Here is a 26,913-nt window from a genome sequence, read left to right on the forward strand (position 1 = left end):
CAAGAAGGACATATATTTGGAACATAGCCAGAAATGCTGACCATTATGTCACATGAAAAAAAAAATGTGTTTGCTAATAGGCAAATCTTTCTAGTGCTTGGGGGAGCAAAGCAGCATCTCCACATCTGTAGCCTGAACCTATGCAAAAGTTTCTCCATCACACCTCAGAGCAAGCTTCTCCCTTCAGTCATTTACCTACCAGAGCTCCACCCCATCAGCAATGATGAGAATGTGGATGGAAAGAGGCCAGAGGAATGTTTCTGTGATCAAAACATGAGCTGTTGTTACTGCTCTACCAGCAAAATCATCTCACAGTCCCACAAAACAGAGTCCTCATCTATGACCTAACAATATTCCATATCCAGCCACCTCCTCAGAGGCTGCTGATCTGTTCTCACAACCTGAAGATACTTTGAAGGCAGCAGTCTCCAAAAAAACACATGCAGTCCAGCAGAAGTGCCTCATCCATTTCAGTGTCCCATCAACATCTTCAGCATGCTCTCAGACATGTGAAGTGAGCTGCACATCTGAGATCTTCTTCTCTGTACCCTTTCAAAATCCATTCCTAGGGTGAGTCCCAGCAATGAACATGTCTTCCTCGACTCCTTGACAGAAATAGCTATGTTTTATGGGGACACTTGATCTTGTATGTTGATCCAAGCCACAAACCCTGGAGTGGGATGCAACTGCAGAGACCATGAAATGGTGGAGTTCAAGAACCTTAGGGAAGTAAGGTGAGTGTACAGCAAGACTACTGTCCTGCACTTAACACTCTTTGGCTTCTTCATAGATCTGCATGACAGACTACCACTGGATAAAGCCCTGGGAGGATGAGGAGCCCAAGAAAGCTGGTTGGTGTTCAAACACCACCTCCTCCAAGCTCAGCAGCAATGCATTCCAACAAAAGTGAAGTCAGGCTGGAAGAGAGACTTAGGAAGGACCTTAGCACTGCCTTCCAATACTTGAAGGCATCCTACAGGAAGGCTGCAGAGGGACTTTTTATGTGGATGTCCAGTTATAGGACAAAGGGGAATGGTTTGAAGCTGAGGAAGAGTAGGCTATACCTCTATGAGGAAGAGTAGGCTATACCTTAAAAACAAGTTCTTCACTACAAGGGAGGTGAGACCCTGGAATAGGTTGCCCAGAGCAGTTGTGGAAGTCCCTCCCTGGAGGCATTCAAGACCAGACTGGATGATGCCTTGAGCAACCCGATTTAGTTCAGAGGTGTCCCTGCCCATGGCAGGGAGGCTGAAGCAGATGATCTCAGAGGTCGCTTCCAACTTAAGCCATTCTATGACAAAGGTTTGTGTACATTTGCTGTGAAGAACCACAGGTGACTTAGTCCTATCAAAGGTTCCTTTCAAAGCCAAGTTCCTTTCAAAGCCAGTGAAGTGAAACAGGTTTCCTGGTGCCATTCATTTGTTTGAAGAGGCTTTTGTCTGAGGCAGCTGTGATGAGTTGTACATGTGCCTGCCTGATTGCAAAAAGAAAGACATCTGGTGATTCACCTAGGAGACATCTGTATTCTGGAAGACAGGTTGTACTTAAGCCTGGTGACACCTGCTTGGGACTTTGTGACTTGCTTCAGTCTGTTTGTGACTCTGCAAAATTGCCAAGACTATTGATCCTCTGCCTCAGCTGCCTTCTCAGCTTTTGGCCCTGTGTCTATGTGACCAGAGAAGCTGTAGATGCACCATCCTTGGAAGTGTTCAAAGCCAAGTTAGATGGGGCTTTGATGACAGGTCCTCTTGCCCATGGCAGGGGGATTGGAACTAGATGATCTTTAAAGTGCCTTCTAACTCAAACCAGTCTATGATTCTTTGATTCTGTTAGCACTCTCAAACACTGGGACAAGCTCCCTAGGGAGGTGGTTGAATCCCAGTTCTTGGAGGTGTTTCAAAGATGTAGAAATGTGGTCCTGAGGGACATAATTTAGCACCAGACTTCAAAGAGTTAGATAATGGTTGGAATTTATGATCTTGGAGGTCTTTTCCAACCAAAATGAATCTGCAATCCTATGTTTTTATTCCATAATAAAAAGGGAAAATGTCCTTGCCAGGAGAGGGAAGGATCAGGTCCTGTAACTGTCAATCCTTTGCACGTTGTCCACTCCTGCAGAAGGTTACTCAGAGACCAACAGTGCCACCAGCTGATTAAAGTACAGACCAAGACACTGGAGCTCCCAGCCAACAGTAACCCCCATGAATACTTACAGTACCCCTCAGTGCTCACTCTAAATCACCCAACTTTCAAATGGCAAACCACATGGTTGCATGAGACTCTGGATTCCTCTTCCATACTGCCCTACCAGGAGACCTGTAAACACCTCTGGCTTACATCTTAGATAATGATTGGGCTCAGTGATCTTGGAAGTCTTTTCTGATCAAAACAATTCTGTCATTCTATTAAACAGCCCCTGGAAGAAAGACCTGAAGAGCTCCTAGGGGATGGCTGCACACCAAGTCATGCTCACACTTTCCCCCTTCCCCAGCCTAATGAAACCTGCATTCCTTTCTGCCCAGTGGAAGAGTTTCATCAGGAGGGTGGAGAGCAACTCCACCCCAACAAGCTTATAGTCTTGTTATTAGTGCACACCCGTGAGACATGGAAGCTGAACACCTCATCAAGCATCACTGTAGCCATGGTGATGGACAGCATGGCTTCCTGGCACTGAGTCATAGGTGAAGATGGCAGAGCCCACACAGTCATCCAAATGGTTTCCAGTAAAAATCTACCCTCCTTAAATCACAGCAGCTGAACTTGGGTTGACTCAATGCACTGATCAGTAGTCTCTCTGTTTTGCTCTACTGCATCCATTGCTGTGATATCTGGGAATGTGAATGCAGACCCCATCCTGCAAAGCAGCTCCCAGGAAAGACTCACATCAAGTAGACTGGTGCCATAGGTACAATGCCATGGGCACAGTGTCAAATGTAGTTGTTTGATGCTCGTCTCTTAGAGTCATCATAGAACACCAGATTGGAAGGGTCTAAAGGGATTAAAGCCCCAGGAGAGAGACGTTCTAGGCAATCACAGAATGGTTTGGGTGGAAGGGAACTTTAAAGATCCTCTATCTAGCCCCCCTGCAGTGAGCATGTACATCTTCAGTTAGATCAGATTGTTCAAATCCCCATTCAACCTGACCAGGAAAGGTTCCAGGGATGGGGGTATCTATCATGTCTCTGGGCAGCCTGGCCCAGCATTTCACCACCTCAGTATGGAAAATGTCTTCTTTCTTTCTAGCATTAATCTCCTTCTTTTAGTTTCAAACTATCACCTCTTGTCCTATCACATCAGGCCCTGACATAATGTTTATCCCCAGCTTTCTTATCAGCCTCCTTAAATACTGAAAGGCCACAAGGTTTCCCTGGAGCCTTTGCTTCTCCATAAAGGACAACTCTCTCAGCCTGACCTCACAGCAGAGGGGCTGAAACCCTCACATCACCTTTGTGGACTCCACTGGCCCCATTCCAATGGATCCATGTCTCTCCTGTGCTGAGGAATCCAGAGCTGACCCCACCATTGTAGGTGGAATCTCAGCAGAGCAGAGGGACAAAATTCTCTCTTTCTACCTTCTGCCTACACTGCTGGGGATCAGACTAGGACACAGCTGGCTCTGGAATGGGAGCTCACAGTGCCAGCTCATATCCAGCTTTTCATTCACCAATGTACCCAAGTCCTTCTGCTCTCAATCTCATTATCTTCCAACCTGTATTGATATTCTCATGTGCAACGCCTTGAACTTGGCCTTGTTAAACCTCAAAAGATTCAGCTGGGTTCACTTCTTAAGCTTTTCCAGGTCCCCTGGGTGATAAAGGAGTTAGAGAGCTCACCAAAGTCTGCCAAAGCAATATCCTGGACAAAACTCATCTACTTGGGGAGAGGAAAATTGCAACAGCAAGCAACTAAGTTTAGTAGAGGGCTGCAATGAGAACCACTGGCCATAGAAGCTGCATGAATCAGAGCAGAAATAACTTATACTGGAGTAATTTTACTGTTCCAGTGGCTGATAAGCAGCCACTGGAACAGCTTATCAAAGCCTGGTCACAGGACAGCTCTACAAAACCTGGTTTCTGTTTCATTCAAAGAGGAATTAACTGTAACAGAAGTTAGATCAGATCTTTTATGAAGCACACAGACTTTCTGCCCATGAACGTTTAATTTACGTCATCTGCCTTTCCTTACAGATGCGATAAGCAGAGAGAGATGGTATCTACTTAGGTTAACTTCTAAAGAAGGTCAGTCTCACAGGGACAGGCTGGGGCTGGTTTTGGATTGATAGCATTGAAGATTCAGAGAGGCTTTTTGGCACACATGCCTTTCTACCTACACACCACATCTCATTTATATTCTCAGATTTCCAGACCTGGAATGACATTTCTTCTGAAGTCCCTTACGGCTCCCTCTAGGCAGGGTTCAAAACCTTCCTCAGGCTTTATTCCACCACTGATAAAGACAAATGGGAATATAAGCCCTCTTGAGTCCTACAAGCTGTCTAAGGCTGTGCAAACTGTTGTATCAAACCACTTCTTCCTCGTATTTATCAAGCTCCATCCTAAAGCAAGTGGGATTTCTACCCTGCCTTTGTTTTTAGAGGGAACTCATTTTTCCCTGGTGTTTCCTCAGACTGCCAATCTTATTTTATTCATGGAATCATTAAGGTTGGAAAAAACCTCTAAAATCATCAAGTCCAATCATCCTAACACCACCATAGCCACTAAACCACGTCCCAAAATGCCATATCTACATAGTTTTTTTGAACAACCTGCAGGGGAAGTTATTCCATAGAATCATAGAATCAACCAGGTTGGAAGAGACCTCCAAGATCAGCCAGTCCAATCTCGTGCCCAGCCCTGTCCAGTCATCTAGACCATGGCACACAGTGCCTCATCAAGGTTTTCTTGAACACCTCTAGGGACAGCTACTCCACCACCTCCCTGGGCAGCCCATTCCAATGCCAATCACTCTCTCTGGCAACAACTTCCTCCTAGCATCCAGCCTAGACCTCCCCTGACACAACTAGAGACTGCGTCCCCTTGTTCTGTTGCTGGTTCCAGCAGCTCTCTGAGGATCCTGCTCCAATGTTCAACCCCAATAACTCAGCTTTAGTCCAGTGTGGTCTTTCAGCTCCCACTGCAGCTCTGTTTTCACAGTTTCCAAGGTATTTATGGGAAGAAAGGGAAAAAAAGGAGGTGGGGATGGGAAATCTGTTCTAAATCTGTTCGAAGCTAAACTGGACAATGCTTTTTTCACTGCTATCTTTGGGGTGGATCCTGTTCTCTCAGTATTCCCATTTTTAACTTCTTTTTTCTGTCAAGGCCCCATGTTTTGGCAACAGAAGCAAAGAAACTCCAGGTGAGGATCCACCAGAGCTTCATGCCAGGGTTAGCACTACCATAATTAGCCTTCTAATAGCCTCTCTTACATCCCAGCACACAATTTGGCATCAACCATGTTTGTGTGTGTGTTTGATTCTGTTTCCGGGGTTCCAGCTCTCTGGATCCTCCTAATTACCTTTAGATCGAGCAATATCAGTAAGTCTTCCCTTTCCTCCACAGTTTTGCTGGCACAATCCCAGCTACTCTCTCCCCATGGAGTCTGGTGCTCATGCACACTCAGCCCATCTGCAGGAACTTTACCAACCCCAGCTCAGGTGGCTTTCCCAAGCTCTGCCTCATGGCAGATCTCAAAGCTTTCCAAGCCATTGAAGGGTTAAGTGGCTTTGCACTGCTCAGAGTCAAAAAATCACAGAGTCATAGAATTGTTTAGGTTGGAAAAGACCTTTAAGATCATCAAGTCCAACTCTTAAGCCAGCACTTCCAGGTCACCACTAAGCTGTAACCCTCAGCAAGATATATACACAGTTTTCAATCCCAGCAGGAATAGTGACTCCACCACTTCTTTGGGCAGCCTGGTCCAAGGCTTGACAACCATTTTGGTGCAGAAATCATTTCTAATATCCAATCTAAACCTTCCCTGGTACAGCCTGAGGCTATTTCCCTTGGTGATTTTAGAGCTCTTTTCAAACCAAACCAGTTCTATGATCCCATGATTCTCTCTCCCCAGCAATGTATGGTTGCATTGCTTATCTTCATGTATCTGGTCTCTGACAGCATAGCAAGATGAAAGACAGATGATGGTTTTCACTCTCCCAGCCAAGCAAACATTAAGATTCATGTCTCTCCCTCCCTTTCCCACAGCACAGTTCTGATCCAGCTGTCCCAACTCGTTTGGCTTTGTGTCATGCATGGCTGTGGAAATTTTCATTAGCAATGCTTCTTAAGTTACTGAGAACTCTGCAAGGAGCAGCACTCCCCTAAAAAGCCCCACTCACACATTAACAAGAGTGTGACCAGCAGATGGAGGGAGATTCTCCTTCCCCTCTATTCTGATGTAGTGAGGCCACAGCTGGAGTGCTGGATCCAGTTATGGACTCAGGGGACTGGAGCATCTCTGTGAGGAGGAAAGGCTCAGACACCTGGAGCTGTTTAGCCTGGAGAAGAGCAGCCTGAGAGGGAATCTGCTCAATGCTTAGCAAGAGCTGAAGGGTGGGGGGAAAGAGGAAGGGGCCAAATTCTTTTCAGTGGTGCCCAGAACAGGATAAAGGGCAATGGGCACAAAATAGAACATACAAAGAGAATAGAAGGAAGACTTATTTTTGCAAAGGTGCCAGAGCACTGGACCAAGATGCCCAGAGAGAGTTGTGAAGTCTCCTTCTCTGGAGAGATTCCAAACCTGCCTGGACATTCTGATCCTGGACACTCTGCTCTGAGTGACCCTGCTAGGTAATCTCCTTAAGTGCCTTCCAGCCCCCACCATGCTGGGATTCAATGTTTTGGTGACTTCCACATCCAGCAGCTCAGCACCAGCACTCAGTAACTAAGGCCCTAGCATCCATTGCACCAGAGTTGGGAAAATGGGCACATTTGGGGCAATCATAACCACATCAGCTTCCCACCCTCCAGTCCAGAGAGCAGTCAGCACAAAAACAGGGCTTGCTGATTCTGAGCCAACATCACAGGTGGAAGCCCAGCCTGCTGCTGCTGCTTGCATCTGGCCTGCTGTTGCCCAATGCAAGACACGTGACACAATCCAGCTCTCGGCTGATGGAGCCAGATTTGAAGCCACAGACATACCTTGTCACATTCCCCATCCCAGCACCAGCATGGGGCCACCCCTTGCAGTACAGGCTGTGTTTTGCCTTTTCCATGGGACCAGCCCCAGGACATAAACCTGAAGAAGAGATGACGTATGGCCAGGAGGCTTCTCCTTGTGGTGATGTCACCTCCTCGGGGAACTTGTTCCTCTGCAAATCCCAATCCAGACTGGAGCTGAGCATTTCCTTGATCACTCTGAGGGAATCCACCCACCAGATCAGCAGGAGGTGGAGGGTGGGAAAACATATAAAGCTCCCTGGGAGCAGCTCTCCTTGACTGTCCCTGCTGCACGGATCTGCTCTCAGCATGAAGACACTTCTGTTTGGGTTCCTCCTTGGCCTGGCATACGTGGAGTTGGGTAAGGCAGCTGCATTCCCAACATTTCATGAACCCCTGGGAAATGCCTGGGAAGGGAGGGGAAAGGCATGAAAGCAGAAAGACCTGGCAAGGCCTAGATAGGGGAAAGAGAGACTTTATGTATTTAAGAAGGTCAGTGGAGAGGGTGAGTGGAGAAAGGGGACATGCATTCCTGGTAGGAGAGCCATGACACCTGACAGAGAGCAAGGCACATTGTTGGCATGCATAGGTGGTCACCTACCACCCAACCCTGCTCACATCGTACCCTGGCATGGAGGTGACCACCACACTGCTTTGTAAGTCTAGAGTGTGGGTGACAGCCACATGGCACAGGACACTGAAAGCAAGAACTTAAGCCAACAGTCTCTACTTAAGATGCCGTCCCCTCAGAGATGGAATATATTAATCCTGAGCTCTTACCATCCCTAAAATCTCCCTTCTGGCTGCTTGACACGCTGAAATCCAGAGGGTGAGGCTTCAGTACAGGTGAGGATAGGAAAAATCTCTCTGAGGATCTGAAAAGGTTCACCACCTCCAGAGGTTTCAATTGTGTCTAGAGATGAGAACATAGGAGGAGATCCAGAATGTCCCTGGGTCTGTTTAGATTCCATCTCTGCTGAGTCTGGGTCTTGGGTAAGCTGGCAGCAGGAGCTGTATTCTTACTCCATCTATTTGTGACCCACTGCAAAGTCACCATTAGCCTGGAACAGAGTCATCCTTGGGGTGACACCAAACCCAAGGTTTTAACCTACAGCCCGTGGGGCCCAGAGCCCCTCAGGCTGCTTTCATGGGATTCTAAAATCTCTCAGAGGAATGGCAGCCTTGCCAGGGGCCAAACACCTCCACCTGGAGGTGTGTCTACTTGGAGACGACTCGGAAAGTTGCGAGAAGAGCACACACAGCTCAATTTGTTATCTACTGAAGTGGGGTTTGATCTCTTCTTTAGGCTGCACTGATTTTTTTAATCCACTTAATCTCATTCTTCCTTCCATCTACCAGATTGGCAGAGCTAGATAATGGTTGGACTTGATGATCTTAAATGTTTTTTCCCCAACCAAAATGATTTGATGGTTCAACAATCTGTCTGTAAAGCAAACCCAACTGCTGGCTGAAGGAAATGCTCTGGGTCAAAGCCACCACAGCATTGAACCAGGACAGACACATTTACTGCTATCTAGTACCTGCTGGGGTTTTGTTCCCCTTCTTTCAATATATTTCACAGGTGGTGTATTACAGTCTCTTTTCCTCTTTCTGGATCCAGTCCTGTACAGGATTACTGAGGAGCTGACAGAGCAGGTTTGGACGCACAGGTCTCAGAGCACTTTGTGGAAACACAAATGTATCACCATCCTTTGCTTTGTAATTGAGATGGAGGCAGAAGTTACTTTTCTGGGATGATCCAGTGGGAGGCAGCTGGTCTAGGCATAGTTCTTGTAGCTGAGGAATGTGACTGTGACCATTCATCTTGCAGAGATTTGATACCAAAGGGGAGAAGGTACCACTGGGAAGTGATAAATGGCAAACTATCAGCCTTGGATCAGCACGCAGCACTGTTCTCTGTGTTCAGTTCCTCTGTTCTGCTCCTTATGGTCTTGGGCTTTCCTCTTGCACTGCAACCTTTCTCTAAAACCAGTGTCTGAGTGAAAGGTAAGGAGGTTATGGATTTTCTTCTTTAAAGCTCCTCTTAACTGGAAGCAGAGCCCACAGCACTGCCCTGCTCGCCCATGAAAATGGTGGCATTTGGAAACCAGCTCAACCCAAAGGCTGCAAATCAGTTTCTCAGATTCTTTAAACTAGTACTGCTTCATCCATCCATCCATCCATCCATCCATCCATCCATCCATCTGCCCACCTGCCAGTCCCGCACACTCACAGACATCCATATGCTTGTCAGGTTGACCATGTTGTGTCTTCTCTCACTGGGCACTGCATGTTAAAATGGCCAGGCTGGATGTGTCTTTGGTCAACCTGGTCATGGTGGGAAGTGTCTCCTGCCCGTGGCAGGGGAGGTGGAACTGACCTTGTTGCTGTCTACAACTACCTGAAGGGAGGTTGTAGCCAGTGGGGGTTGGTCTCTTCTGCCAGGCAACCAGCAATAGAACAAGGGGACACAGTCTCAAGTTGTGCCGGGGGTGGCCTAGGCTGGATGTTAGGAAGAAGTTGTTGCCAGAGAGGGTGATTGGCATTGGAATGGGCTGCCCAGGGAGGTGGTGGAGTCACCATCCCTGAAGGTCTTCAAGAAAAGCCTGGATGAGACACTTTGTGCCATGGTCTAGATGACTGGATAGGGCTGGTTGATAGGTTTGACTGGATGATCTTGGAGGTCTCTTCCAACCTGGCTGGTTCTATGATGATGATTCTATGATTTTTTTAATTCTATGAAAATACAAACCAACCTCTCATGGGTCATTTTGGAAGGTCCTCAGCGTGAGGAAAGAGGGATGGCTTCACTCCCCCTGTTTACAAAGGATATGGCCACAAGAACACCACCACTGCTCACTTAAAAAAGTCCTTCTTAACTCTGCCAAAAGCCTTTTTGACTTTCTGCCAGGATGGATAAGTCTGCAAATAAAGGTGTTTGCATTGTGTAGGCTCTTTTGAGAGATGCATTTTCCACAGGAGGTGATAGGAGAAGTAGATGCCTTCAGAATTCTTTCTGGAGTCAGACGCTCAGACAATTGCCCTCGGAAACATTTTTCCCTTATCACAGAAGTCCCAAAAATTCCTCTCTTCCCATCAGATCCTGCAGAACTGTAACAAAAACAAACCCGCACTGTCTCTCTTCGATGTTACCATTAGATGGCAGTGGACACATTTAGGTGGTTCTTCGGCCGGTGGAAGGATAGAAAACAGCCAAACCGAGCTGATTTCTGTCATCGAGCCGCACCAGCACGACTCCGACAGAACAGGCACAGTGGGGACCTGCCGGCTGCGGACAGGCAACCCTCACGCCGCGGCTCTGGAGCAACTGCTGCGATCGGTGCTTGCATATGCAAAGGTGTCCCCCCCGCCGGCAGCCAGCCAGCAAGAGCCTGAGAGCAGCAGCTCCTTTAGAGAGCGGCAGCAGCCCCTGATGAAAGCGGTTTGGAGACCGCCTCCAGCCCTTAGGATTGCTGGCACAGCTCTGAAGTTGAGATTCTGCTCTTGGTTGCGAAGTTCTGCAGGAAAGGCTCTGAAGAAGCAGGGAGGAGTTGTCACTGTGGGTGGAGGGATGGGGGAGCTGCCACTCTTTCAATGCTACTCTCAGCACAAGGAGCTGTTTTGCTCTGCCTGACGGCTTCTCTTCACAGATCTTATCAAAGCTGCCCAAGAGATCCCTTTAGATCCCCTCTCCTTTCGGCCTGCTGACCCCACAAGGTAGCAATCATACTCAACAACCTGCAAAACCACCCTCATCTGTTGGTGCTGGGGCTTGGTCTTCCCTTCCTGTCGTATCCAAGCTTTGCCATTGCCTCCAGCAGCTCTCAGTGTCAGATCACTGGATCTGGGTCAAGGAGGGATGAAGCACTGACCAGTACATAGCTCCCACCACAGAGGAGGGAAGCTGCAAAGCTGCTGTCCTGTCTTTGCTGTTGCAGATGCCTCAGACTCATTCTGTTCCTCTCTGCAGCCCAGTCCTTACGATGTTACACCTGCAAGGAGCCAACGGACATTGCAAAGTGCAAAACAGCCACCCTGTGCCCCCCGAAAGCCACTGTGTGCACAACAACACTGCACTCTGTAGACTCAGGTAAGTGTGACTGAAGGCTCTGAATGTTCATGTGGAGAGATCTCAGAGTCAGCAACTGGTCTGAATTGGAAAGGACCTTTAAAACCTAGTTCCAACCCTGCTGTCATGGACAAAGACACCTTCCACTGGAGCAGGTTGCTCAGAGCCCCAAACAGCCTGACCTTGAACACCTCCAGGAATGGGGCATCCACCACCTATCTGGGCCAGTGCTTCAACAACTTCATTACAGCAAATTTCTTCCCAATAGCTAAATCTCCCTCTTTTTAGCTTAAACCCATCACCCCTCACTCTGCCACAACATTCCCTGCTAAAAAGCCCGTCACTATCTTTGTGACAGGCCCCTTTAAGGTCCTCTTGGAGCCTTCTCTTCTCCAGTCTGAATGACCCCAACTCTCTCATCCTGTCCTCACAGCAGAGGGGCTACAGCCCTTGTATCATTTTTGTGGCCTCCTCAGGACCTTTGCAACCATTCTGCATCTTTCTTCTATTAACAAGTTCAAAGCTTGGCACAGAGCTCCAGATGAGGTCTCAGTCTCAAGAGAGTGTAAGAGAGGAGGAGATTCAAGTCTCTCAACCTGCTGGCCATGTCTCACTTCCATATCACAGTCACAGCTTGGATTGTCTTTTAACTTCTCTTTAAGAATCCAGGTGGAATTATCCAACTGTAGAATGAGAAGGGGGAAAACTCCAACAGATTCAGAGCTTCATCGTGAAGTGTACAGGACTCGCTCTGCTTACCTCTTTTGTCTTTCCAATCCCAATGCCCTTAGGGATTCTGAACCTGCAGACACGTGCAAACATACCACAGAAAGTCAAGGACTCTCTTCTTGTTTGTAGACCCTTCCACTTAACATCATCTTAACAGCAACTGGGTTGGTATTACACCAGTGTGCCTTGGCTCTAGCCCTGTCTATGCAGGGCCATTGCAGGAGCAACTCACCTGAACAGAACAGGGACTTTTGTGCCTTGTTTGTGCTAGAACAAATACAGCAGGATGCAGAGAGGGAGTCATCAGGGAGAGCTGGTGGATGTGTTGTTACAAAGAGCAGTCTTGATGCCAACTGCCTACTCCTTCCTTCATTCTTTCTTTTGCTTACCCTTCTCACCCTCTCCAATCTGCCTCTTTCAGGTTACCCCTTTTTTGGCAACATCACCGTGACCAGAGAGTGTGAGGAGGAATGTCTTGCTTATAATGGCATAGGAGCAAACAAGCCCAAGTCATGCTGCTACACCGACCTCTGCACCGATGACGCCAAGATCGGCAGTGGGGTAGGAAGCAGCTCTCCAGCACTGGGTCTGGTGGTCATGGTTGTTGGCACAGCCCTCCGGTGTGCTCTGTAATGTCCCATGCTCCAGCTGAAACATTCCCATTCCTCTCTGCCAAGCTCCTTCATGAACTTTTAGGTGCCTTGAGGATAACCTTCTTCACTCATCTTCAGCACTGTCAATTCCAGTGAATTCAAGCCAAGAGTTTGGCCACCTGGACCTAAACCCCTACAATTACTAATTTGCAACTGCTTCTCAGATGTCCCTCACCTCCACCTTCTTCTGGTCTTCAAGACCCACAGCTGCCCCTACAGCTTTCTTCTGTGAGGAGCAGCAGTGAATGAAGCTCTTCAGCTCTGTGCAGCAGGATGACCTAGGCAGTGCCATCGAGGCTGATGTTTTGGCATCATCCTTGGTGAAAGTAAAGGTTGTATGCACGCTGGACATGGACAATGCTTTATTCCCCAGGTCTCCTCAAGCTCCCACACAACTTGTGTCTGTGTGCATCTGTTAAATTTCTGTGCACAACCCCCAGAAAAATCCTGCAACCTTCAATCAGAAGATTGGTTTATTTTCTTTCTACTTTTGGGGTCATCTCGAGTCAGAGCTGCAGATGGATATTGGTCCACTCTCACTACCTGCTTGGCAGAGTGTGGCTTGCAATTGCAGAGAGATGGCACTTAATTCTGTCTAGAGCAGGCTACAGAATGACTTCAGAAAGGCTCAGCCTTCATGTGTTGAGATGAGATGCATTTCTGGAAGGTTCAAAACACACCCTGGACTAACAGGCCAGGGCAGGTTAGACCTGCAATAGTGAATTTGGGAACTTGGCTAGCCAAACCCTCCATCAGCCTTTCTTTCTGAACTCAAGTTGCAGTCAGAGCTCCTGGATTTCCTTTTCCAGGTGTTTTACAGATCCTTTCACCTAACTTTGGTTACTTTTCCCTTCTCTATTCCTTCACACCAGGGACTGCAGGAGAAGAAAAGTGATGGTTATCCCAGACCTTTAACTCTGAGATGAGTCAATGTCTCCACTCACTCCTCTCTTGAAGCTCTTTCTGGGAGCAGCTGTAAGATTGATTTTGATAATCTCATCTGCTGCAAAACCAAGTAGAATGGAAATGGAGAAAAATAAGGCAGAGTGCCCAGCTCTCAGCCTCCTCTGGTGGAGGAGAGCTGGAGAACTTGCCACTTGCTCTCTTCCTTTTGTCTGGGCTCATCGAGGGGACAACTGCAAAAGCAAGGGTTGAGTAGAGCATGTGTACATCCCGTGCACCCTCCTTGTATGTTCATGCCATCCCTGAAACCTCCTCCGGGGCAAGGCTATTTTTTCTCCTTTTTTTTCCCCATTTTCCACTCTATTTCCAGACAGAAAACCACAGGCATAATCAGAGGCCCTCTCATTTTTCACTGCACAGAGGTAATCGTTTCTCAAGGTCTATCTCATCACCATTTGTAAGGAAACACTGGCAAGGCGTTGCGTTCCTTGGCTGAGGGCCACGGTGCAAGCCTGAGGCTCTGGAGGATGATGAGCCCTTTTGTTCTGGAGAGGAACTGCTCCTTGCTCCCATAAAACAGTGACGGCTTCCCTGAAACACCCTTTCCATGCTGAGAACAGGGAGGGAAATGCCATTGAGAGGACAATGATTGAGAGCTACTGATATAGCACCCACCCTTGCAGACACAACATCAGCTTCTGCTCCCCACTCCTCTGTTTCCCAGCTTCAAAACTAGTTTAATGTGTCAGGCCAGAAGGAAACCACCATCACTGCCATCCTCAGATCAAATCCTCTTTCAAGTCCTCTTTTCTATTCTGGGTTGACGCTCCGAAGTCATTACCCACACTGGAGATTCCATGTTGGCTGCAAGGTCCTCTGCTGCTGGGCTGAAGTTTTCTCCATCTCTTGCACATGCAGGTGGGACAAGATCTGGATGCAGGAGGACTGGGAGGGTGAGCATTCCATTCTGGGTGAGAATCTAGTAAATAAAGTTGGATTCTCCAGTTTTCAGCCTGTAGCATCTTTTTTTGTGTGCCCAGGGAGGGAGGATGGGGCAGCAAAGACTACATGGGGGCTGTCTCTGGATCTTTGTGCAGCTTCCAAACTGCCCAGTGCCAGAAAGAGGGAAGGCTACAGATGGGAACAAGCAATGGAATGTAAAAATACTCCTTAGAAGAAGTAGATGTAAGGCTATCCCTGCTGGAAGAGGAGGAGGAGAGGGTGGCAGAAGGGTTAAATGATGTCCATCATCTGGAACATGCACTGGAGGAACTGGGGGGGTATCAGTGCAAAAGAGTGACTGAGCAAGGAGAGCAAGAGGCCAGGAGTAACCACTCAGGGTCCATTCAGCACTGCAAATATGCTGTAGATGGAGGCCACTTGCAGTTGCTGCTGCTGGCTGTCAGCATCCTGCACACTGTAGGTCTCCTGCCACCTGGGACTTGCTTGTTCTGGTAATTCCATCACCAGAGCAGGAAGCTTCTGCTGTAGCTAAAACAGAGACAAAGGCAGGATTTAGGTTCTAGGGACTTGTGATATATTCTTAAATTAGGCGAGGTGAAAAACTCTTCACACATGGTGTCAGGGGTACAAAATGTCCTTTTTTGGATTAGCAATTGTCTCTTCAAATGGCCACAGAACGAACAGTGATCACTGGGAGCTCTTATCAAGTTGGTTTCTGCTTTTTTTTTTTTTAGTCTTATTATTTTAGAGTTAAGCCCAGCCAAATCCTCCTGCCCCAGCAAGTGCAGGACATTGCCAGGGGATTCAAAGGACTTGGCAGACTTTTTTCATCATGGGGTTGAGTGGACATGCAGAGGGGGAAGGCTAAAAATAGGCTGAATAAAATAGAACAGAGAAAGATGTGTCCCCAAAGGGCCCTAAAAAGATTTGCAGCCTCTCAGTCCTGCAAGATGAGACTTTGCAGCAGGCAGCATCCAGAGCTGCTGTTGTGTTGAAGGATTTCGGCTGACCCACTGAGGGCTTCTTCTTCTCAGTAGTCATTCTCTGCACATCCAGGAAATATATCTCCAGAGCTGAGGACACTCCTGGGTGCCTTATGCTTTACCAAGCCAAGGAGTTGCCTTTTCCAACACCTTTCAGCCCTCCTACAAATGCACAGCCCTACAGACCAGAGAATTGTATGACTCATGGGATGACAGAAAGCACTGGGTTAGAAGTGACCTCCAGAGCCCAATACCTCTGCAGGAAGCAAGGACACCCCCAACTAGATCAGGTTTCTTAGAGCCCCATCAAGCCTGACCTTGAATATCTTCAGTGATGGGACACCTACCACCTCCTTGGTCAACCTGTCACAGTGTGCCACCACTCTCATGGTAAAGAACTTCTTCCTAATGTCATATCTAAATTGGCCTTCTCTAGTTTCAAACCATTGCTTCTTGTCCTTTTGCTACATACCTTTGGAGCAAAGTTGTGCAGCCCTGAGCTGCATCACCCATTTCCAGTTGCAAACATAAAAGGCTTTATTTCATTCATCTGAAAATTAAATAATAAAGCATAACAGAAACCAGATTTTCAGGGAGGTGTTTATAGATCCACACTGGTGAGGAAATTCAAACTCATATACCCTGCTCAGTCCCACATCCAGGCAACCTTGAGAGTGATATCTCTGCCTTGTGAGACCTTTCCTGATGAGATCCATGAGTCTTGGAGACAGAGTGGATATTTCAAAGGGTAGTTCCTCCTCTGCACAAATGGTGGAAAAGCAGCCTTGGCTTGAGTTGGATCAGAGCAAGGTTCAATCCTACTGCCTTGATTTCAGCAGGTTTTGGGCTCTTCATGCTGAGAAGGGCATTGAGGTTGTGGGGCATGTCCAGAGAAGAGCAATGAAGGTGGTGAAAGGTCTAGAGCACAGGTCTTGTGAGAAGCAGCTGGGGAATCTGGGCTTGTTATCTTGGAGAAAAAGAAGCTCAGAATAGAGCTTCCCACTCTTTACAACCACCTGAGAGAATGCTGGAGCCAGGTGGGAGTTGGCCTTTTCTCCCAACTCATAAGCAACAGAAAAAGAGGAAATGGCCTCAGGTTGTGCCAGGGGAGGTTTTGGTTGGACTTTGGGAAAAACATCTTCCCCTTGAGGGCTGTCAAGCCCTGGACCAAGCTGCCAAGGGCAACAGTGGAGTCCCCATCCTTGGAGGTGTTTCAGAGCCACATAGATATGGTGCTGAGGGACATGGATGGTTTATTGGTGACCTGGCAGTGCTGAGTTAACAACTGGATTTGATGGTACTGAAGCTATCTTCCAACCAAAACAATTCCATGATTCCAAGAGTCCCACGAAGACATCTCTGGTGCTGTGGGAAATCAAAGCTATACAGACAGCAAGATTAATGCTTAGAGGACTGGAGTTTCCAGCAGGGATCATTTGCAGGTTCTTTCCACAGCAGGACACTGGTCACATCATGTGGAGCCACGAGTGGTGGCAGTTATCCTGGCATGACCCAATTGCAGGTTGGGAAGCAGAAGGAGCTGTTTTGCTGCTTGATTTCTTTTAGATTTATATATTGTGCCTTCTTTGAGAAGAAGAGGGGTTGGGGGAGGGGAGGGGAAGGGGGAGAGAAAAATAAGAGCATAAAACCCTCCTGGAAGATACATTAACCCAGGTGAACACAAAAGATAAAGAGATGAGACAAGGGCAGGAATTATTGCAGAACTCCCAGAGAAGAAAAAAGCAAAAACTGTTCAGGGGATATTTTTTGCAGCCCAGACATTTAATGTGAAACAGAGCTCTGATGTCACCAAATACAGACAGAACTTGTAGTTCCTGCTAAAAATACCTATCTAGATACATAAATATACATTAGCATGGAGCTGCGAGACTCATGGAGATGTCTGCCACAGCCTCGTATTTACAGGGAAGGATTTAAATGTTTAATATTGCAGATTCAGAAGAAAGTGCCTTCATCTGAGGTAGTTATTAATTATAGAATGTGCATGGCAGGGCTGAAGTACATCAGGAGTGATATCCTTTTCAATATCTCTCCCCAATTACTTCTCATCAAATCTATCATGTGGGGGTTTTGGGGTTTTTTTTTGCTTTTTGCTTCTTCTTCTTCTTAAAATAGATCAGTTTTTCCATATTAGACCACGGATGACTTGGAACAGCTGCTTCTGACACATTGCCACATCCTCTCCTGAACGTTTTCATTGCTCTCCTGCACAACTCTCACATTCCTGATTCCTGGAGAACATAGATATGAAGTCTCTTTACTCAGGGGAGCCCCAGCTCTGAGAAAATGGTAAAACACTAAATAGTGAGGTGAAAAGGGAGTTTCTGAAGCAGAAGTATGTACTCAGCACCAGTGAGGCCAGAGCTTGAATGCTGGGTTCAGTTTTGGACTCTCATTGCAAGAAGGATACTGAGGTACTGGATTACCCCCTCCTGACAAGAAGGGTCCTGCAATATGTCTGTAGTACCAACTGAGCTTTATGTTTCTGAACACACTTAGTAAATGTGGGTAAGGACATTATGCCTTGGAGTGAACCAGTTTTGCTCCAGTCCTTCGTGGCTGTATCGTAGAATCATAGAATCATAGAATCAACCAGGTTGGAAGAGACCTCCAAGATCATCCAGTCCAACCTATCCCCCAGCCCTATCCAGTCAACTAGACCATGGCACTAAGTGCCTCATCCAGTCTTTTCTTGAAGACCCCCAGGGACGGTGCCTCCACCACCTCCCTGGGCAGCCCATTCCAATGGGAAATCACTCTCTCTGTGAAGAACTTCTTCCTAATATCGCTGAAATCCATGCAGATCCATGATGTTAAACATGACTGAATGCCATAAGAGCTGAAACCTTGTGTCAGAATGCCAAAAACCTAGTACAGTCAGCTGAACAAATACACTAGAGGCTCCCTTTGCCCAGGTGTGAATATGTTCTTTGTTTCTCCAGGCCATTCCTCCTCAGTACCAGGGTAATTTGATGCCCCTCAGTCACATGTTGGTGAGACATCAGTACTGAAGTACTGTACAACTCCTATTTTAACACACGGCCTTGCCTTGAGGTCATCAGTGTTTGGAGCAGCAGAGCTCAGCTCCTGCTTTGTTGATAGCTGTAGATGAGGTGGCATGAACACTCCTGCAGCTCTTTGCAAAGCAAATTGCTTTTCCCCAGGAATCTGTGACTAAGCTGCAAAAGATAAGCTGGAAGACAAGACTGAGCAGTGTGAAGGTGTTCATGTTGGTGAGTTCGCTTGTGCAGTACCTTTGGATTTGCAAGGAGCAGAATGAGGAGCACCCCGATGCTTGAGAGAGGTCTTGCACCTTCTTTGAGACCTGCTGCTATGCCCACACCCCTGCTGCTTGGCTGGTTCCCCAGCCAAGGCACAACCACAGGCTGTGCCACAACACTTTTCCTGCATGAAATCCTGGAGGCGGGTGGCACTTGGCCAGTCGAAACTCTCCCCCGGACAGTGGAAGGATTTCAGAGGGTGGCTGTGAGACAGCACTGATGGCAGATGCCTGCAAAAGGATCTTCTACCACTCCTAACTAGAAGCACAGATATATGACAGACAGTGGGCTCTGGATTCCTCGTGGTACTAGGACACACTCAGCATGAGTGGTAGTACAGCAAAGCCTGGTTAACAATGTGCTTTGATGTAGCTCTTCCTCCTCTGAAGCCTTAATAAAATGCTGAGCTGTCTTTGGCCTGCAGCTGAGTCTCTTCCACCTGAATATCTGTGTTTCTGGTGCCCACAGGGACTTCCCAAGCTCTTGGCATGCAATGAATGTAAACCAGCAGCTGTATGTTGTCACCTGTGCACTCACAAATCCATGATCAAAGGAGATAGGTCTCTATAAAGCTGGGCTGAAAACAAGCTAGGATTTGGTTTTAATCTCTGCTGGCTGTTGCTGATCTCCTGGCTCCATGGAGAGAGAACACACAGGGGAAAATGTGGGTTTACCTTGAAGACAATTGTGTTTGGGGATGACATCCAAATGTGGAAAAGAAACAAACACCTGGAAGATAATGACAGAGTAAGGGAGAGATGAGATGAGATGAGATGAGATGAGATGAGATGAGATGAGATGAGATGAGATGAGATGAGATGAGATGAGATGAGATGAGATGAGATGAGATTTTTTGGTTAGAAGGGACCTACAATGATCATCTAGTCCAACTGCCTGAGCAATTCAGGGCTGATCCAAAATTAAAGCATGTTCTTAAGGGCGTTGTCTAAATGCTTCTTAAACATTGACAGATTTGGGGCATCAACCACCTTTAGGAAGCCTGTCCCAGTGTTTGACCACCCTCTTGGTAAAGAAATGCCTCCCTAATGTCAAGCCTAAGCTGAAGGGTTTGCCTCCTCTTATTTATTTTATCCAAGTTTGTTATGCAGACTTTCTCTTTTCTCCACTTACCCTGGACTCATGGACACTTCCATGAAACCCACCAACCTGTGAATTTCACCCATCCTCCTTCCTACCCACAGGCAGATGGGTCCCACCTTCTGCAGTGCTGAGTGCAAGGATGCTCTCTTCAAGCTGAGAATTGTACAATCAAAGAATCATTTTGGTTGGAAAAGACCTTTATGCTCATGGAGTCCAACCATTATCTAACTCTACCAAGCCAGCTGCCAAACTGTGTTCCTTAGCACCACATCACAGAGAAGTCACCCAGACCTGAACAAGGGTGGTGGCATCCATTCTCAGAGGGCACATCCATCTTCCAGCCTCTGAATCACAGTGCCAGTGATGTTTGGACAAGGACCTATGGGAGGGGTGGTGATGTGTGTTTTGCAGAGACCAGGGCAGCAGAGGCACGTGCATGTGGCCTCTATACGTGGGTGGATGGATGAGCCCATGTTGTTCTCTCTAGTTGCTCAATAATCTCACTTGTTTACTTTGGTGTGATCTTGATAGCCCTGGAGGGCAAGGGAGAGTTAATGAGTTTTATGGGATCCTGTAATGATGCAAACATTGAGCTAACATGTGACAAGAGGAGTGTTTTATGAAGGAGTAGGTGCATCTATGATTAATGAGGCTTTTAGGAGATGCTTTGGTTGTAGTTTGGCACCAGCTAGCTGCCAAGCACTACCTACACCCCCTCACAAGTTTCCAGGTGATTGTCTTCAAGATATTCATGGTTTGTTTCGGGTGGGAAGGAGTGACATAGTCACCTCCTCTTGGCCCCAGCACTCAGGTAGAAACACCTCTGGGAAAGACCTCTGCTGTGTTCTGAGTGTGCCCAGTCCTACAGGATTGACTGTGCCATAGGGATTGGTGGTGGCAGGTTGCTGCATGGATGCACTGACCATCTTTGCACCCCAGGCAGGCCCAGCATGAAGTGGCAGTGAATCATAGAATAGTAGGTGTTGGAGGGCACCTCCAGAGATCATCTAGCCCACTCACCCTGCTAGTGCAGATTTGCCTAAGGAAGGCTGCCCAGAATCACAATGTCCAGGTGGACTTTGAAAGTCTTGAGAGAAGGAGACTCCACAACCTCTCTGGGTAGCCTGCTTCAGGGTTCTGGCACCCTCAAAGGAAAGAAGCTTCTCTTTAAGGCCGAGTTAAATCTTCTGTATTCCACTTTGTACACACTGTCCCTTGTCCTGTCACTGGGCACTGCTGAAAAGAGCCCAGCCCCATCCTCCTGCTGCCCCCCAAACAAAGAGATGCTGAGCGCTGAGAAGATTCCTTCTTGGGTCACTCTTCCGCAGGGCTCTCAGCCTTTCCTCCTCACAGAGACGTTTCAGTCACCTCAGCATCTTCGTGGTCTCCACTGGACTCTCTCCAGCAGTTTGCTGTTCCTCTTGAATTGGGGAAGACCCTTTTCTTGATGACAGGAAGAGGCACAGACTCAGCCTTTACCTGTTCCTCATGTCTCAGCATCACTTCTCTCCTCAAAACCCAATATCTGTCCAAGTCCTGGGCCAAATCCTTCCATGAGTATTGGCCTGGAAAGAGGAATTAATCAGCACTGAAGTAAACAGCTCTGAAAGCAAAGCAGGTCCGTGGCATACCTGCAGCACTGCTATTTCTATGTTTTCCCAGTTCCTCAGGAGGTTCAGTTCCACTCTATTTTTGGTACAGAGATGTGGGCTCCAATTATAAATAGCTGCATATTCTAATTCAGTCTGAGAACTAGGACAAGGATGCATCCAGACCTTGATTTGGAGTGGGATGGAGATTGCAATATTTCCAGCCAAGCTTTTAGGCCTTTGGTGAGATCCTTCTCACTGGCAAACGTTTACACCTGAAAAGCATCCTGTACTGCCAGGACATACATTAAATGGGAGCATCGCTAAGGACTCATTGCCAAGCTAACAAGCCACTGAAACAAAGCTTTGAAGCTCGCTAGCAGCTTTACCTCTGAGGAGCTTCAGGAGCTGAATTCAGAACTTGAGCATCAAAGCTGGGTGACAAATATTTTGCAGTCAGATGCCATGTTGTGAGCCTGCACAGCTTTGTATGTGACACTGAACCAAAGGCCTCTGGAAAAAACAAAGAGCAAAGGCTCTGGGTGGTGTGGGAGCACTTTCAAATGACTAATTACTCCAAAGGAAATCAGGAGCAGGCTACAAACACATCCCAACATACAGAAACTGTTCTATAAGCAAAAAAATCAGGAAGTTTAGGTTGGATATGAGGAACAATTTCTTCCCAAAAAGGTTTGTCAAGCTCTAGGGTAGGCTGCATGGGACAGTAGTGGAATACCCAACCCTAGAGAAGTTTAGAAGCTGTGTAGATGTGGTGCTGAGTGGCATGCTTTAGTCCCCTAAGGGATTAAGGGGTGCTCTCAATGATCTTAAAGGTCTTTTCCAATCCAAATGAGTGATCATTCTGATGATGATTGGATAGAGCTGGAGACAGGTTGGGCTGGGGGAGCTTGGAGGTCGCTTGGAGGGTGAGAGGAGTCTGAGGGTCTCTGCAGAGGGCTCTGAAGCCGCTGGCACTCTCTGCCCCTCAGGCAGATGAACAAAATACTGTTCAGCTGTAAATAAGGAAGAGCTGACAGTTCAACCCAACAATGAAGGATGGCTCAGACCCCATCCCACACTCATCCTACTGCAGGCTGGGTAAAATCTCTCAAACTACCTAATTTCCCATGGGCTTTGGTTCGGGGCTTTAATGTACTTGTTGCTGCTGCCCTGGGACTGAAGAAGAGTAGAACAGGTCTAAGCTTATCAGCAAATTAACAGTGTGGCTGGGTTTGCTCCCAGGTGTCGTGGGTTTTAAAGATAGCCAACAGAAATTAAGCTCTCAAATCAAATTGGAGGAGAAATGCAGAATTATATTTAGAGAGAAATACAGAGAGAGACATTACAAAGCAATTACTGCATCCATGGCAAACCCCCTTCAATTTTTTCTCCCCAGCCCAAAAACTAAATCTAATACTCCCCAGTGCTCCAATCCTCCCCCCCCCCCCCCAATGGCTCTGCCATCCAGGAGGCCTAAACAAGGCTCTGGAGGCCCCCAGAGCAGCCCTACAGCTTCCATGTTCTTCCTGACAAAGTGGCTCCCACCAGACATAGGGCAGGAGGAGGAGGAAAGGAGCAGGACCTGGTCTTGTTGTGAGCTAGAAGAGTTATGGGATTGAACAGCAATCTTCAAGTCCCCAGAAGATTTTTTTAACCCTATAGTCTCAACCTGGGACACCAAACTATCTGTAAAAGATAGGATTGAGAGTAGCCCTGTGGAGGATGGACTTGAGGGGTGCTGGTGGGTTGTACATGAGCAGGAATCAAGCAATCCCAGCACAGAGCCAGCTGTGTCCTGGGCTGCATCTCCAGCAGTGGAGGGAATGGATCCTGCCCTCCTGATCCTTTGTACTGAGACTACACCTGCAGTGTTGGGGTCATCTCTGGAGTCCTCAGCACAGGAGAGACATGGACCTGTTGGGGAGGGACCAGAGGGGGCCACAAAAATGATAGGAGGGTTGGAAACCCTCTGTTGTAAGGCCAGGCTGAGACAGTTGGGATTGTTCAGTCTAGAGAAGAGAAGGCTCCAGGCTGACCTTCTGGAGACCTTTCATTACTTGAAGAGGTCTACAGGAAAGATGGGGACAGACTTTTTATCAGTGCCTGTCGCAACATGACAAGAGGTGATGGTTTGAAACTAGAAGGAGGAGATTTAGACTGGACAGAAGGAAGAAAGTTTTTACACTGAGGGTGATGAAACCCTGGCCCAGGTTGCCCAGAGAGGTGGGATATGTCCTATCCCTGGGATCATTCCAAGCCAGGTCGTTTGGGGCTCTGAACAACCTGCTGTAGTTGACTGCAGAGGGTTGGACTAGAGGATCTTTAAGGCTCCCTCCAAGCTAAACCATTTGATGATGCAGCAATTCTAGGAACTTTTCAGCTGTCAGCAACAACTCTTCAAAAGTTTAGAGCATTGGTGGTGCTATACCCAAGTCCTTCAGCGTTTGTTGGCAAAGAAGGTGGTAAAACTGCTATAGGAAGCCCAAATTTGCAAGGGCTTAATCATGATGCAGCCTTCCCTCAAGGGCATGAAGGATATTTACATAGCCATTAAGTGAAAGACAATCTGCTTGTTTTATAGCCAGGGCTATTCTTCTCTGGTTGAAATTTGCTCTAGGGATGTTTGAAAAATAAGTTTTCAAGGAGCTTCCTGGATTGTAGAAGTCTACATAACTCCTTCCCTGTCTGTACATGCACACAAGCCTTCTTGCAAACTGTGACACTCACTATGGGTACAACTGTCCAGGGTTTTATTTCCAGGTAACAAAGGTGGGTGTCCTGGTTTGAGATAGACCAGAAGTGATTCTGGTCAGTAATGTCACCTCTCAGCTGAGTCTCTGCTCAGTGAGGGACTTTCTGAAGTTCAGGACAGGTTTGCACAGGCAGTGGCTGCTTCTAGCAGGGAGAATGCTGATGAGAAGTGTCACTGCCAAGGGCTGGGCTGCAGAAAGCCTCTGGCTTAGACTTGCTCCTGGGCAGGCTAAGGTCACTGGGACCAGTGGTGTACACTGGTCTTGTACACCACACTGGGGTGCAGTAAGCCAGAGGTGATACCTGTGGGGAGGAGTGGACAGGGCAGGGGACTCCAAACTGATTCCACCCCATGGTTGTCATCTTCAGGATAAAGCTGAGGGATCACCTGGGTCAAGCTTCTTCAGTAGCTGGCATGTGAGGAGGACTCTGTCCATTCTGCCTTTGATCTCAACCCATGTGTGTTTTCGAGTCCAGTTCAAAAATCCAGATCCCATCTGCTGCTGTGGCCATTCTGGACCTCCCCCAGTGCCTGCCCCCAACATCACATCAGTGGTGATGGTGTCACCATTGCTGTTAGAGGCTGGGTTTATACAATCTGTACCTGCTTCATTTTATTGATATTATTTGCACTAAAGCTGGCTTAGTTTTCTTTCCCAACCCAGGAAAGGTGATGAGTGGGGTTGGAGCATTTCTTCTGTGAAGAGAGACTGGCATACCTGGGATTCTCCAGCTTTGAGAAGGGCAGACGGAGAGAGGATCTGAGTGCTGGTCAATATCTAACGAAAGGAGGGCATGAGGATGGGACTAGTGCCCAGTGGTAGGACAAGGGGAAATGGCCACAGACTGGAGCCTAGGAGGTCTAGTTTGAACTTAAGGAGAATTTTCCTTCCTTTAAGTGTGCTGGAACTCTGGAGCAGACTGCCCAAAGAGGATGTAGAGTCTTTCTATGGAGATTTGCAAAACCCACTGGACACATTCCTGGCTGACCTGCTCTGGGTGAACCTATTTTGGCAGAGGGAAAGGACTTGATGGTCTCCAGAGGTCCTTTCTAATCCTCACCATTCTGTGATTCTGTGAATTACTTTTTAGCCAAAATGAACAAAAAAGAGAACCTTCTGTGACTGCTGGGGCAAAATAAACACATTATTTTCAGAAGCAGCCTGCACAGCTTCTCCACCAATGGAGTGGGAATGGAACTAAATACTACAGAGCTTTTTGTGCCATGCTACCTGGTCCTAGCCAGAGAGGTTCAGGTTCAAGTTTCACCACAGAGCATTGCCCCATGGTTTCAGAGCTCAGTTTTGGTCTAGGGGTGCAGCTACAAAGCACAATGCCTCACCCATGTGGATTTTATGCTTTTCAGACTAGATCTCGTCCAGGAGCTCTGATCCTCACTGAAATGCAGGAAACATGCTGCCAAATTGGCCAGAGATCAAAGAGGTGAAGCACCCATGGCCAATGAAGGGAGGAGAAGATTTCCCTCCTCCGGTTGTGGCTTGTCAGAATGATGACAGCACAAGTTAAAGTCATGGAGCATGAGTAGCGCAGTAGAAGTGGTTGCAATCAGCTGTGTCTAATGCTTCTTAGTTGGTAGGGATCTCAAAAACTCTCTTTGGTTCAAAAGCATTGTAAAAGGGAGGACTGAATTATGCAGCTGTGTGAGGAATTCTCACTGCTCGGCTCTAATGAAATCAGAGGACAGTGAAGATGTTAGGGTTTTGTGATTCTCTCCCAGGTGTCACCTTCTGTGCTCAGCCAAACCTGTGACATGCCTCCCTCTGTGGCCTTGCTGTAGCTGGAGAAATCACCACTGAGGATTGCTCAGAAGTCACAGTTTGCTTTCTTTGTGGAATCATCAAACGTTTTGGGTTGGAAGGGACCTTAAAGGTCATCCAGCAAGGACATTTTCAGCTAGAGCAGGTTGCTCAGAGCCCCAAAACATCTGACCTGCAATGATTCCAGGGGTAGGACAACTACCATCTCCCTGGGCAACCTGGGCCAGGGTTTCACAACCTCCATTCTGAAAAATGTCTTGCCTTTGGTCTAATCTGAATCTACCTCTTTTAGTGTCAAATCATCAGCCCTTGTCCTGTCACAGCTGTCATGGTGAGGGTGGCAAAACACTGGCACACGTTGGTTGGACTGGCAGTAGAAGCTCCAACCACAGAAACATTCTGGGTGAGGTTGTTTGGGACCCTGAGCAACCACTTCTAGTTAAAAATGTCCCTGCTGACTGCAGGGAGTTGGGCTAGTTGACCTTAAAAGTTCCCTCTCATAGAATCTACCAGGTTGGAAGACACCTACAAGATCATCCAGCCCAACCTAGCACCCAGCCCTATCCAGTCAACCAGAGCATGGCACTAAATGCCCCATCCAGGCTTTGCTTCAACACCTCCGAGGACAGCAACTCCACCACCTCCCTGGGCAGCCCATTCCAATGCCAATCACTCTCTCTGGCAAAAACTTCCTCCTAACATCCAGCCTAGACCTCTCCCAGCACAACTTGAGACTGTGTCCCCTTGTTCTGTTTCTGCTTGCCTGGGAGAAGAGACCAACCCCACCTGGCTACAGCCTCCCTTCAGGTAGTTGTAGACAGCAATGAGGTCACCCCTGAGCCTCCTCTTCTGCAGGCTGCACACCCCCAGGTCCCTCAGCCTCTCCTCATAGGGGTTGTGTTCCAAGTCTTTCACCTGAGGGAACTGGGATTGTTTAA

The 26,913-nt window shown here is 47.7% G+C and overlaps 1 protein-coding gene across 1 annotated transcript; it reads left to right on the top strand.

Annotated features, from left to right (window-relative positions):
* The first annotated feature begins 7,463 nt into the window (after window positions 1-7,463).
* Window positions 7,464-12,585, top strand: LOC135181071 (secreted Ly-6/uPAR-related protein 1-like). Its single transcript, XM_064153964.1, has 3 exons — window positions 7,464-7,515; window positions 11,125-11,244; window positions 12,374-12,585. Exons 1-3 carry the CDS (start codon window positions 7,464-7,466, stop codon window positions 12,583-12,585), a joined length of 384 nt encoding a protein of 127 aa, XP_064010034.1.
* Window positions 12,586-26,913: the final 14,328 nt, after the last annotated feature.

This window comes from Pogoniulus pusillus, chromosome 14 (assembly GCF_015220805.1).
Source record: "Pogoniulus pusillus isolate bPogPus1 chromosome 14, bPogPus1.pri, whole genome shotgun sequence".
NCBI classification, from domain to species: Eukaryota; Metazoa; Chordata; class Aves; order Piciformes; family Lybiidae; genus Pogoniulus; species Pogoniulus pusillus.